The sequence below is a fragment of the Amyelois transitella genome, chromosome 16, assembly GCF_032362555.1.
Source record: "Amyelois transitella isolate CPQ chromosome 16, ilAmyTran1.1, whole genome shotgun sequence".
NCBI lineage: Eukaryota > Metazoa > Arthropoda > Insecta > Lepidoptera > Pyralidae > Amyelois > Amyelois transitella.
This window is the reverse complement of record NC_083519.1, coordinates 5,090,564-5,105,482: the sequence shown is the minus strand read 5'-3', so window position 1 is coordinate 5,105,482 and position 14,919 is coordinate 5,090,564. Positions and strand designations below refer to the sequence as shown.

The window sequence follows — 14,919 nt, the reverse complement described above, 5'->3', positions numbered from 1 at the left end:
TTGACGTTAATAAACGGCCATCTGTGTCTTTATTGCTTTTTGTAGAACTCGTATTCACCTTTTGTATAATGTAGACGATCGTAAAATTATTGACTATGAATTAATTGCAATCCACTAAGCAAAAATATTTATTAATAGCGACAATTCAATCCATACGAGATTACAAAGTGGTTAATTCAGCATGAAAACTACTTGAATCCATCGATTTTAGTTAAGACACAAAATACAAAATATACCCCTAGTTCATTTAGAATAGTTCGTATCGTAGCCATTAACATATTTATTGGACAGTCTCTTTCAATAACAACCTATTTTTTGCGACATTTCAACATGATTTAATCAAATCGCGCAATCTACCGTATTGCAGCATAATGAATCGCTTGATAAAGTACAACAAAGATGCCTATATAGATGTACAAGTAACCTAGTTGCATATTATTGTCACTTACCTCGAATCACTTGAATGCAGTGGCCATTGTATTCCAAAGATCTTCAATCGAGCTGGTGGACGACGCTTCTGTTCAGCCCTTGTATTGTCTTCCACTACAGGTGGAGTATGATGTCTTCCACCTGATGATGCCCTGGTACCACTTCGTCGACGACGCCGACGTCTGCGCTCCACCAAAACAAAATTATCCCCGTTCCTTATTATATACGAAGATCGTAACGTAGACCTCTCCTCGCCCTGTCTTTGCCTAATCAAATCAGCTGTTCGCAAAGTATGAATGTTCTGGTATTCAGCTTCTTGTGGAGCAGGAGCAGGTTCGGTCACTTCCCGACTAGTCCCGCTTCCATCCCTCTTCTTCCGGGAGGAATGGAGACCAACACGACGCCAAACCTTTTCCATGAATCTGTATTTCCTGTCATCCCATCATTATTTATGTCCTTGTTATTTTGCTCATCTGATATATCATTTCCTTTATCACATCTACAGTTTATGTTAAACAAGAAATGTTTGATAATAATATATTGAACGTTATTTAGATCTCTTTAGATAGCACTGATAAAGAAAACCTACTATCACTTATGGTAATGAATCACTGAGCGATCAGCCGTTCCCTGTCATTGTTCCCGAGTCCAGAGTCCCTGGATCGCTCCTCTTCACTTCCCACAAAGCACCAGCCGGTACCACACGCACAGTTATCAGCCAGTTTATCACTAAACCATTTATTAAGACGTACTAGGTTAGTAGAATGAGGGGCGAGAATAACGTGTTTTTTGACATCACTTGCCGAGGTCCCGGCCCAAGCAGGGTGCGGGTGCGCGTTCTACGCATGCGCGGCCCCCTTCGCCTGTAGCCCTCGCCTGACCGAAACTTCAAAATGGCGGACCTTCGACCCCCTTCCCGTTATTGAATATCTAATTTTATCGGCGTGCATTCATTGTTATACATTGCGACCGGTGCATACACGGCCTGTTCCATTTTATATTATTAATTCCCTGCGAGAAAAACAACCCGTTCAACTTGTTGCTACGCGAAATCAATCTCTATAAAAGAGTCTGTAAGGGTGAAAGTGGATGTGACTTTCTCTCTCATGAAATAAAATTTATCCGGTTTCCGGATCAGACTACCGACTTTGAAGTTAGAAACGTTCTGTGGATCCGAAAGCAAATTATAAAACGGTACAAAAATTTTCCCTTTGAACTAAAATTAGTAAACCTTTCCTTCCCCGCGATGTCTACATGGAGTAAATTGGCTGACATATCATCTGATAATTTGCAACTTTCGAAAAACTTGAATACCACCTGTGGACAAACATCATTACCTACTCAAACTAAATAGAAAGTCGATTGACCGAGTGGTTTCCAGAGAACCGTGCCGTTTTCGAAGAGTGGAGTAGCACCTTGATCTAGCCCAAACTTTTATTCTGGTCTGGTAGTGAAAAAAAATATTGTGTAGATATACCTATCAGTTGTTTTTCCGTCCGGTCAGACTATAAAATTCAATCAAAGAATAGATTAACTAATGTTATCTTGGGATTCTTATTTTAGGCGATGGTCTAGTTACGAGGAAGCACCAGCCTATCCAGCTGAAAGTTGCCTTCGAGTCTTTTTGGGACTTGGCTCTGTCCACCCAGTAAGAAACAAAGTGCAACAATGATTACTATTGCCTCAAAAATCTGTTGGTATCAGACTAGGAAAGTTTTAGTTCAGCTCAAAATTTAAAGCAAACCGTTGAATTGAAACTGTTATCATTTATGCTATTCAACAATTAGAGCGGGCCTAGCTTTAGAATCTACTAAAATATGAATTCTTTGCGACATACAGCTGAATGTGGCCTTTCAGTATTTGTAAGACTATTAGCTTAATAAAATATAATTACGCATCGGCGGGTTCATTTTGGATCTCATAAAATTTAATGGCATCATAATAATCGTTTCACCTAACGTTTTACATAATGAAAATTTATGCGAAATGACACGGAATCAAAAATGTAATACGAAACTATGGTTAACATGGTTATGACATAAAAGGTTACGGGACTCAATAAGGATCCTGTAACAACATTTAAAGTTACCAAACTTTATCATAGTTTTTGCACATGCAAGTCGTACCAACGACCTAAAATAATATGAATGAAGAATTCAACATGAAGCAAAAGAAGTATGCAGGGATCGTGGGCAATGTGAAAAGTTGTTACTTTAAGTTCCTTCATATCTGGGAGCCCGGGAAAGAGGCGTAGGTAATCATATGGGATAAGTACGCCATTGCAAGTGATTTGATTCATTTATAACTATGTACTATTTTCCTGTTACTGTGTAAATTTCTATGCAATAAAGATATTACAAACAAACAAACAAATGTATACTTTCGACTTCTAAACCCTACATATGTAGGTAGATACATAGGTACAGTCATGCCCAAAAAGTGGCTTATCTGTACACAACCCTGTACGCAGGCATACATTAAAAGGCTTAGAAATCGACAGCTAAGGATGCATTCGAAAAACGTTAAAATCAGAGTGATATATTTACTTATCATAGATATAATGGCAAGGAACCTAAGTACCAAGCCTCCACCAATCTTTTAACATATAGGTAGGTTTAAAGAATTACGTCGGATGTCGCACGCATGATATTGTCTGTGGTAATTGTGATATGACGTGAACTAGAATTCGTCGTCTGCAACGCGTCAGCGACCTCGAATCCCCACCACCAGCAAAACATCGCGTGTCGCTTCGTCATCGCGACATCGACATGCAGTTTTAGAAGCATCGTACAACGCGTGTCGCGTCGCGTGCGCCATCTTCTTTATTCACACCAATATGGGGGAAAATTTACTGCTAATCAAATCTATAGAGAAATATCCATGCCTGTACAATCATCAGTCAAGTGAATATTTGAAAAAAGAAAGCACGGACGAAGCGTGGAACGAAGTTGCTAAAGAAAATAACTTGACAGGTAAGAAACCCAAAAGAGAAACAGATACCTAGTTCACGTTTTCTAAAAGTCACCATGCCATGAACCGTGTATATGCATGTAGGTGGGTCTCCTTGCTTTTCTTGAAAGATAAATAATTCTAAAGTGGTATAAAATTTTTGTCCAGTACCTAAAAGAATAAACAATAAGTAAGAGACGACTAAGGGAATAAGTACTTTGACATGTCGTAATAACTATTTCCAAAGCTGGGTTAGGCTTTCCTGGTTACAGGATCACGGTAACCTAATATTACTATATTTATTTTTCAGTCAATGAATGTAAAGAAAAGTGGAGAAACCTGCGCTATGGCTTCGTTAGAAGCTTGAGACTAAATCCAGATGGATCAGCAAAGAAGAAGTACTATTTGCATGACGAGATGGCATTCATTTTACCATTCGTAAAATTATTAAATAAACCAACACCATCATACGTATACTTACAAGCCGGGGACGGGGACACAGATGAAGAGTTAATTGAAAATAATGTAGAATTATGTCAATCACCGCAAGAAGACATAGAAATGAATCATGAACCGCCAAGAAAAAGAGCAAAATTTAACGAGTTAAATGGTAAACATAATTCTTTGTATTTACCAAATAAAACTCTGATAAGTGGAAAACTAGAAGACCCAAGGACAATGTTCCTTTTAAGCTTAATACCTGAAATTATGGATTTGACAGAATATCAAATGAAGATGTTTAGAAGAAAGGTGCTAGCGTTAATTGATGATATAACAGAGACGCAGGCGCACTGCGACAATGACTTGAATGTAAGGAAAGGTGAAAGCAAGTTACATATTGATGTAATAAAAACGAAGATGTGAATGAAGCACGTAAGGAATATAAGAAAATGAAAGATTTGGTTAAGAAAGCTGTGATTAGAAAGAAAGAAGAGTATAAAGAGGATTTTGATAAAAGGCTATCAGAAGACTTTCAGTCAAATCTGAAAGTATTCTGGAAATCCGTAAGGTCAGCCCGAGGAAATACTATAACCAGAGAGCTGACTAGGATCAGATGCCAGGATGGTAGCGTTGTGAAAGGAGAAGAATGTGTACTAAAGATATGGAAGGACTATTTTGAAAGTTTATTTGAAAAAAAGGAAGGAAATAAGAAAGATTTCTGCTATAGCGAAGAAAAAGAGAATGAGATGGAAGGCGAAATTGAAATGTTCGAAATTGTGGAAGCACTTAAGAGTATGAAAGCGGGAAAGGCTGCTGGGTGTGATAGAGTGTCGGTCGAGATGCTTAAAGCAGGAAAAGGCGTAGTAGCTAGTCAGTTGTACTGCCTTTTCAATTTGTGTTGGAGAAGCGGCCGAGTACCAAAAGATTGGTGTAAGGCTGTTATCGTGCCACTTTACAAAGGAAAAGGGTCACAGCTGGACTGCAAAAATTATCGTGGTATAAGCCTGCTTAGCGTCGTCGGCAAATTGTATGCTAAGGTATTGATTAATAGAGTCAGGAATGAAACTGATGACAAAATATGGGATGCTCAAGCGGGATTTCGAAAGGGAATGGGATGTACTGATCAGGTCTTTTCCTTGCGGTGCATAGCCGAAAAGTTTTTGGCCAAGAGTCAAAAAGTCTATTGCACATTCGTAGATCTGGAAAAGGCCTATGACAGAGTTGAGAGGAATGAATTGTGGTCAGCACTTTCTATGCATGGGGTGAGCAGTCTCTTAATACGAGCACTGAAATCCTTATATGAGGATTCGAGTGCTTGTGTCAGGATAAACGGAGCGCACACTGAGTGGTTTAAGATTGAGAAAGGCGTTAGGCAAGGATGTGTTGCGTCACCGTGGCTGTTCAACCTATTTATGGATAGCTGCTTGACAGATTTGAAAGAGTCTAAAAGTGGATTAAGGATGAATGAGTTACTCGTCAAATGTCTGCTCTATGCCGACGATCAGGTTATACTGGCGTCATCAGCGGAGGAGTTACAGGAGATGGTAAACTGTATGCATGAAGCTTTAAAAGAGAAAGGAATGAAAGTGAACGTAAGTAAAACTAAAACACTGGTTTTTGAAATGGAGAAAGAAATGACAGCATGTAATATTTTGATTGGAGGAGAAAAAGTGGAGCAAGTGAAAGAGTTTGTATATCTAGGATCAAAGTTTACATCAGATGGCAAGTATGATAGTGATATTGAAAGGAGAGTGAACGCGGGGAACATGGTGAATGGAGCTTTGCATGCCTTTATGAGCAGTCAGAAACTATCCAAAAAGGCTCGACTGGCTGTGCACAGGGGCGTGTTGGTCCCGACATTAATGTATGGGAGTGAAAGTTGGGTATGGCAAAAGAAGCATGAAAGCAGAATAAATGCAGTGGAAATGAGAGCGTTAAGGAGTATGATGGGTGTGAAATTGAGTGACAGGATAAGGAACAGCGTGATAAGGGAATGTTGTGATGTGAAAGAAGATGTAGTTACAGGAATAGAAAAGGGTATGTTAAGATGGTTCGGTCATGTGGAGAGGATGAATGAAAGCAGGTTGACTAAGCAGATATACAAGGAGAGTGTGGAGGGAAAGGTCGGAGTGGGAAGACCTAGACGAACGTATCTTGATCAAATTAAGGACGTCCTGGTAAAGGGTCAGGTCAAAAGTACCCGAAACCGCCGAGCTTGTATGAAGAGAGTTATGAATGTGGACGAAGCGAAAGAAGTATGCAGAGATCGTGGCAAGTGGAAAGAGGTAGTCTCTGCCTACCCCTCCGGGAAAGAGGCGTGATTTTATGTATGTATGTATGTATGTATGTAATAAAAACAGAGCCATTGTATTTCGTATTTTATTTTCTTTTTGTAGATTTTGTCACTTAATTATTACTTACTTACACGTTTACATTATCTAAGACCAGCATGAGACAAAAAATATTTTAAAAAACTGGGCCACCGACGGATGTACCTACCTAGATATTTTTTTGTACCTAGACTAAAAAATGAGGAAACCTACAGATTGCAGAGGTCAGACGGTTCGCTTCGTATAATAACCGGAAGTTTTCCAATATATTATCGTGGTCATAGACGCACCCCGGACTCCTCTCCAGAGAGGTGTGAGTGAACGCAACCGGAACTAACGGCTAACATCAGTATGACTACGTACCACTCAGACCTACATCAAATTTACCTTAAAAACGCAAATGTCTCAGTATACTGTTATTAAAGTTATGATATATTTGGAAACAATTTCCTAGACGAACCCCTAAAAAAGGTATTAGTTCTTATCAGGATCAGCGACATCTGTTATCGTGCTTACAAACAGTCACTAAGCACACTCATGCACCAACTTTACAGTTTACGCACCATTTTTGCCCAGCTATTAAGATGGCGTTACGAGGTATATTCCAATCCCAAATTTATAATAAGGATGTTTCTATGCATTACGGGTAGACAGAGCCGACAGTTTCGACATGACAGAAAGTTTACGTTCAGGTGTATGGTTATGATAGATTAATAAATAATTATTATAAATTAAGTTGGTAAGTTATATCACTTCCAGTTTAACCACCTATTTTGATGAAACTTAGTACAAATATAATTTAGACCTTGTAACAGGACATGACATGTTTTTTTTTCAGCCAAATTTTAAGAAATGCTTTGTTTAACATGATCTGGCTGCATAAAATAAACTATTTTTAAGTATGTATTTAATGGTATGCAATGGCATAATTTTTCAACATTTTGACTGGTTGTATTATTAAAAGTACTAATGGTAACTAAGTATAAAGAAGGACAAAGGGAAGGAACAAACTTAATAATCAATAGATCTGACAAAATATGGCCAGCTTTATTAATAAATAAATAAATAGTACTTGTTAAAAATGCATTCTTAAAAGTACAAAAATAATATATTCATAATGCACATAATTCTACATCATAAGCAGAATCAGTTTAACAAAGCATAAATGTTAAAAGCAACAAATGCACAACATTATTTGATTGGAGCATTTTTCATTGACTTTGTGGTTACTGGGTTTCCATTTATTTTACTAATCAATTTATTTCCTTGCCATACAGCTAGAAGATTGTCATTTGTCTTTAGGTCAATTTGTAGTTTCTCCCAAACTTTCTTTTTAGGATTAAGTACATCATCTGGCTCACCATTTTCATAATTCTCAACTACGATTCTATCACCAGGCTTACTACCTTCTGGAGTCAATAATGGCTCCACTTGCTTAGGGTCATCTGTTGATGCACACAACACCATACCTTTTGATTCTACACCACGCATCTTAGCTGGCTTCAAATTACATAGAACTACAACATCTCTATTTTGCATTTCATCAATAGGTACAAAATTAACCAATCCAGAAACAACTGTTCTTGGTTCTCCTTCCCCTAAATCAATCTTTTCTACATATAATGCATCAGCATCAGGATGCCTAGAGACTTCTACTATTCTTCCAACTCTAATATCCAATTTAGCAGGTGAAATTTCATCAGCTGCAGCATTTGCATTACCTTTCACTTTTCCTGGGGGTGGGTAAGCCTTCTTAGTCAATTCTTGGAGCTTTGGATCTTTAAATATTTCTTGAATAGGTCCTAGTAGCTTATTAATAGCTTGTTCAACAGATGCTTTCAAATCTCCAGGATGTATTTCTTGTTTAGCAAAAGCTGCTTCCAGATCATCAAAATTGGAAAACTCAATGTCCCCACCAAATTCAGCAGCCCTTGTAATCTTGAACAATTCTCCAGGCTTCAATAAAGGAAATACAACATGTTTAGTAAAAGATAATACTCCATTATCGGTTATATTTCCTGGCTCACAAAAAGCCTTCTTAAGCTTCTTTTTAACATTAGCTGGGTTATCCAATAGATCAATTTTGCTATCCTCTTCAGAGGCAGACATTTTTCCACCAGTTAATCCTGGAACCATGGGATTCATAAGATGTATTCTTTTAGCATAACCAAGTTGTGGCAAGTACTTTTCAGACATTGTAAATATTTTTCTCTGATCAACCCCTCCAAATTGTGCATCAACTTTCAGATATTCTTCATCTAAAGCTTGAAGTCCAGGGTATAAAAGACCACTTAATAAAGGATGATCTACTTGCTTCACAACTTCTGCACCAGCTTTTTTAGCATCATGCTCTGTTATAACAGATGTCATGCGATAAACATCAAGAGTGTATTCCTTATTAAGCTGGTATTCAGTACCTCTGACAAACTTAAGTTTATCTAGGGAGACACCGATGGACTGCAACATTGCTTTTATAGCAGCTTCATAATATTGAGTTCGTAGAGCTAATAATTCCCAAGGGGCTTTCATGTTGTCTAAGTAAGCATGTAAATCAGCAAACAGTATTGTTACTTCACATCCAGCCTTGAGAAAATCGGCTATCTTGGACATAGGGACAAAATAAGCGACATGAGGACGACCTGTAGTTGCAGTGCCCCAGTAAAGTTTCAAATCTCTTTCTTTCAAAATTTGTATTAGTTTATCTTCACCCAAAACTTCTTGCAGGTTTCGGGTAATCAGCTTTTTCTTTTCTTCCCAGTTCGCCATGTTATGGGCACTGAAAAACATTATTTAAATATAATTATTTTAACATATTGTATGATGAAATTTAATATGATAGGTACTGAAAATAATTCAGTTGTCTTTTTAAACTTACCAGTAAAAAGCAAAGGTTTATTTATAAATAAATAGTTTAAGCCTACTTGCTCTTATTTTATGTAATTGATATACACTCAAAAACTTAAATTAATTTTAACACGTAAACGAAAATAGGTTATAATGTAAATTGTGAAAGGAAGGACTGTCAAAGTCAAAAATCACTGACGGAACTAAAAGCTGTCACTGTCACAAAATAGTAAACAAACCATAAATTTTATGTACCTAAATACGACCCAAATAGAATGTATTTCAATCAAAAGGATAGACGGAATATAATTTTTACATATTGATGTTATTATTTTTTTGGTTCATGCAATTTTTTTTTATATTATTATGTTATTTTAAACTATGGCCTTGAATTGAAATATCACTACATACAAAGTCCGCCGCCGCGTCTGTCAGTCTGTTCGCGATAAACTCGAAATTACCGGGGAATTATCTTACAGTTTTTCAACAACTGTTATAATAATAATAATAAAGGCAAAGAGACGTGACGACCCAATCGTCCTCAGAGAAATAGTTTCCTTCCCAGTGTAGTACTTCTCCGCGGGGCGGTTTGTGGCGAAGCCGCTGTGGGTCAGTGAGTGGCGGCTCCACGGACCCTATATCCAGGGGAACATACAAACATGCGAACTATGCCCGCCTCTGGCTCATCCCACCCTGGCCAACCGGCCAGTATGGAGTCGCAAGAGCAGATCCTATGCTCCAGGATGGCAGTATATTGCACGTAATAGCGTAAAAGCGGGGAAATCAGCACGGGATCATGCTCGTGAAACGTGTTCGTAAAACCTGGTGCTATGGATTATTTATGCACCTCGCGGCATCATATAGCTGCTATTAACATGTTGCGTCCTGGTCGCCGCATGGATGCTTATTAAGGATGCACACAGGGTATCTAGCCAATGAGCAGCGAGTAACCATCTGCCTGTTCAAAATTATGTGATAGATTTTTGAGCCAGATGTTCGTATCTTACTCCATAGCTCAGCAATCCGGTCCACTAACATCCCATCCGCATGGCCCAGACCATAGTTTGGCAGCTGTGGAGGACTGTCCGTTGGTGTATCCCTATGATTCATCAAAGAATAAATCTCGATAACTGGAGCTATCTCACTTTAAAATAAAAGCTACCAAAGGGCCTCTTCATCTTGGCTTCGGCCCCATGAACACCTTTCAAAATAACCGGGTCCCTGTGGGCCCGAGAACATTCATATGTAAGTACCAATATATTAATAACTGTATGAGGAAGGATTTAGTGTATATTAAGTCAAGGTATGAATGATAAACTAACTGACAAACTGATAATAATATGACGATTTACACATGTCGGAAAAATTTCACCCATCAGGAGCTTTCCTCGAAAACGCTGCTAAAACCTTTTGAGTTACAACAAAACAATGTTTGGTGATATTGTACTAATCTCTTTGAAGATCGGCAAATCCGCGTTAGTATATCTGTATGTGTATCTTCAAGGAGTACCCTCAATAAACATTTTTTGGTTTTACACATAACAAGATTATACATACATACATATATAAAATCACGCCTCTTTCCCGGAGGGGTAGGCAGAGACTACCTCTTTCCACTTGCCACGATCTCTGCATACTTCCTTCGCTTCATCCACATTCATACTCTCTTCATGCAAGCTCGGCGGTTACGGGTACTTTTGACTGACCCTTTACCAGGACGTCCTTAATTTGATCAAGATACGTTCGCCTAGGTCTTTCCACTCCGACCAAGATTTTATAAACAACAAGATTCCAAACAAGATAATGATGATAACCTATTTTTAACAAAGCAGTATTAAGCCGTATATATATCCTTTTTTTAAATATATTAGATGCATTAAATGTAGATCAAAATTTCATATTACACTATATAAAAATAATGAATAACTACTATTAATGAGTTATCGCAAAATGAAAGTTTCCGGGCGAGAAATTAAAGGTTGATATAATCAAATCTATATCCCTTGCAGGGTAGACAGATTAAGTCTTAAAAAGACTTGAAAGGTCCCGTTTAAGCTGCTTGGCTTAATTATTAGTATTAGTATTTTGGAAATAGGTAGGTAACAACTGGCAAGAGGCATGCATTCGTCCAAGATATCATCGTGTTAAAGGTAAAGATAAATTATTTAATATTAAATATATTCTAGGCAAATATTGAATATATAACGACTAAATAGGTTCTAGTAACATTTATTTCGTAGATGCCTTTTTATTTTGAACTAGCTATGCCCGCGACAATCGTTCGATCGAAAAACGTTCAATTTGAACTATTCCTGAGATTAGCGCGTTCAAACAAACAAAATCTTCAGCTTTATAATATTAAGTATAGATTTAATAAATAAATAAATATACATGAGACAAATTATTATTCATAATTTAGTAGGTCGATGTATTGATTAATAATAATTAGAGGTATACAAACAAATGTACGTAAGTAAATGTAAGTGTATTGTCAAACATCGCAAACTTTTACGAAAAATATCCAGTGTAGCCGGGACGAGTGAGTGAAAAATAAAGAAATAACAAAAAAAAAATACTTGGTATGAAGTTAGTTACGAATTGGATTACTCGTTGCCATTGCCAACTGCAAATGGCGCTAGTATCGTAGTCTATGATCGTAGTGAATGTTGCGTTTCCTGTCAAAAGCGCCATTGCGCATGACAGTCAGTGCGGCCTTGTGGGCGAAACATAGGGGTTGACTAAAGAGTGGTGCCAACAAAGGCCGAGTAGATGGGGTTAGAAAAAGATTAATTTGGAGTTCTATAACCCATTTGTTGTTGTAAATAGAATTTTATATAGGTTGTGAATCTGTGATTACGGTTAAGAATGTGTGAATGATATGAATCGTGACGGCTAGCAAAGGAGTCAGCTGGTCAACAGTGCGAATAGTGAATAAGAAATGGCGGCCTTGCCAGCAGGTGTTCAGTATGGGTTATCATCTGAATCCACAAATAAAGAAAATAAGGAACTAGTGTTTGTGAAATTAACGGATTCAGCACTGAAAGCTATTGAAGACTTCATTAAAAATAATAAGGTAAGTGAAATCGCCATATTGTTGTACCAAAATATAGATAATGCTCACAATGTCAGAGGCGCCATACTTATTACTGTATATTCGAAATCAAATGTAATTTTAGATGTTTTAATTGCAAAATCCTCGATATATGACTATCGAAGAGAGTTCAAGAAGAGATAACGCAAACATCAACGCGATAACTGCTCTTCTACAATGTCACGCCACGTCAACATGCAAAAATTTTCTTGTGTTATTTTCACAGATTTACATTTCATACGTCTATAATTAGAGAATTCTGGTCTTTTTGTTGCGGATTTCTACGTGTACGAAAGAGCTTATGTTACCGTCGAAATTACGCGTTCCGTGTAAGGACGTAACTTATTATTATGAACTTTTAAAACGTTAAAATCAACAACTACCATTCTCATCTGGTTTGAGTACTACATTCAAATCTCTAAAAAATAACACAAGACAAATTAAGACAATTTAAGCACTCTGTGATTAACCGATTGTTACAGTGATTTGTAAGAATTATTTGAACATTTAGGTTTTTCTTTCCAACCATATAAAAAGCACTCAAATTTATAAAAAACTTGCTTAGTAGATGTATAAAATAATTTTATTTTACACCAAGATTCCACGACTTAATTAATCTATTTCCTAGTTTTTTATACCTGGTATTTTTAATAACATATCTGACAAATTTCAGAAAAAAAATTATAAGCTGTACATACTGTAGAAATATGTGATAAATTCAGGGATACATTTACATGTAGCTAAAAGTTTTACTTGAGAATAATTGCTGCTTGCAAAATTAGAGAGATAATTATAGATATTTTTTTCAAATGCCTTCTTTTTGCGCTTTTTGGTAAGTACATAAGTATAAAAGACATTTGTGTTGTACAATCATACAATGATAGTGATTATAGATTGTGCACTATTAGTTACTTGTTGGTAAGGGAGATGGCGTTGCTAGTAAATTCGTTTTGTAGTAATATATGAAGTAAGATAAAGTTATTTTTCTTTTTTATTAAATTAGAACTGCTGTTTTAAGATATTGAATTTTAATCTGTATGAGCGTGGCCAATCATCTACTAACCCGGTTTATGTGATCCCTTACTAATAAATGGCTGATAGAGTTAAACATATGTTGTGCAATTACTTCAAGTTTGGCTAGAGTATTCCAGGCTTTTACAACTCAATTGTTTGATAAATTAGGTATGATGATTCTTTACTTTCTTATACAAACTTGGGTATACACTCCTCAGTACTTGTTTGACTCATTTGACGAAGACTGAACCTTGTTAGAGGCAGTAGCGAGTATTCCCATGTAGGCTTTCGGTCCAACATACAATTGCAAATATAAGGCAAACTTTTTCATACAATTTATTCAACAATATATAATAAGAATCATAAATGATCAAAGCATCTAATTGCAAAATGAATAAAAAATGGCTGATGGGGCTAGTTGAAACCACTTCCAGTTACTAGGGTATAATAGGTTTTGGTTGAAAGAATTTATTTATTAAATACATTATTCACTAACAAAAGACAAAATGCATCCAATAATTTATACATAGAATGATAGGTACTGTAGTAAAGTAAACTTTGACTTCAACCTAATTTAATTAGGTTGAAGTTTAACACTCATACAATTTCCCTTATATACAGTCCCCGCGCTTTGAAGCAAACAGGAATATAACTAAATGATTATAGAATTTACCTACTCTAGAAAATACTATGAGAAATATTGAGATGCATTCTGGTAGTACATTGGTGATTCATAGCTAGAAAATGGGGATTTTGTTTCAACTAAACAGGGTTAGCAAAAAAATAAGGATATTTTTTTGTATTACATACATACAATAAAACAATCTTTTCTTTTTGCTTACTGTAAGTAGTTCATTTAAGGAATTACTAAATACTTTCTATTTTAATGTCCATTCCTTTCTCAAGACAATCAAAATAAGAATGAATGATACAAGATAAGAATGAATGCAGTAGAGAAAAGCAATACCAATAAATACATAACTGCTTTATTTCTTGGGTCTGCTATTAGAATAAAAGCTTTTTACCTAATTATGGCAGAATTATGTTTCTTAATTTAATATCCTTAAAGCAATTACTTAATAAGTCTTATGCACACAGAATTTTAGAATTAATGCATTCATGTCTACCCAACTGGTTTGTGTAACTTTACACAAATTAGTCTCCTTGACATTTTAAAAGTAATAAGTTGTACCCAAGTATTCAACAGAAGCATAGTAAAATCATCAGAGATGGCCTTCAAGTGTAGTTCAAATTGTACAACCTAATCAATTTTTGTTTGTGCACTTTTTTATATATGGGACATACAAACATTTTATAATCACACAAAATATTACTTTTAGTCTTTAGGTTCTGTCTACCCTGTAAAGGATACAAACATGATTGTATTTATGTATAAGAAATTGATATGGAATATTAATTTAATAACAATGAAAGTTAAGATTTATATTATATTTAAATGAATATATAAATTTTTAAAAATAAGACAGTTAAAATATTATTTGCAACTACCTCTCTCAATCTAGCTTTGCTTGATATAATTCTTATGATAAAAACAGTTTAAGGGTGTGGCGTGATTTCAAACCCTGTTGTCATGCTTTCTTAACACTTAAAATGCCCTCAATGTCGATCAATACTATATACTATGCTATAGACTACCATCTTTTCTGTTAAACATTTTGCGATGAAGACACCACTATTTTCAATGGTAGGTTCAACTAAAAGTATCGTGAGAGGGCACGGTCCACAATTTGAGTACATCTGAGCTATGCATAAAACGACTCCCGTCTGACAACCTCTGCAATTTTTATTCTGTCTTTTTGC

At 36.2% G+C, this 14,919-nt stretch overlaps 3 protein-coding genes across 3 annotated transcripts in view; 2 read left to right on the top strand and 1 right to left on the bottom strand.

The window, feature by feature from the left end:
* Positions 1-3,214: 3,214 nt before the first annotated feature.
* Positions 3,215-4,242, top strand: LOC106129578 (uncharacterized). The gene is made up of 2 exons (XM_060948637.1): positions 3,215-3,401; positions 3,689-4,242. Exons 1-2 carry the CDS (start codon positions 3,266-3,268, stop codon positions 4,240-4,242), a joined length of 690 nt encoding a protein of 229 aa, XP_060804620.1. The 5' UTR covers positions 3,215-3,265.
* Positions 4,243-7,175: 2,933 nt separating this feature from the next.
* LOC106129615 (tyrosine--tRNA ligase, cytoplasmic) lies at positions 7,176-9,181 on the bottom strand. Its single transcript, XM_013328217.2, has 2 exons — positions 9,025-9,181; positions 7,176-8,925 (listed from the first exon to the last, which is right to left on the bottom strand). The coding sequence occupies exon 2, from the start codon at positions 8,913-8,915 to the stop codon at positions 7,341-7,343; it is 1,575 nt and encodes a 524-aa protein (XP_013183671.2). The 5' UTR covers positions 8,916-8,925; positions 9,025-9,181; the 3' UTR covers positions 7,176-7,340.
* A 2,499-nt stretch (positions 9,182-11,680) lies between these two features.
* The window catches only part of LOC106129686 (RNA polymerase II elongation factor ELL), a 49,901-nt gene continuing 46,662 nt past the window's right edge, over positions 11,681-14,919 (top strand). The window contains exon 1 of the mRNA XM_013328325.2: positions 11,681-12,066. Coding sequence (XP_013183779.2) covers positions 11,932-12,066 — 135 coding nt within the window. The 5' untranslated portion in view covers positions 11,681-11,931. The remainder of the gene's footprint in view (positions 12,067-14,919) is intronic.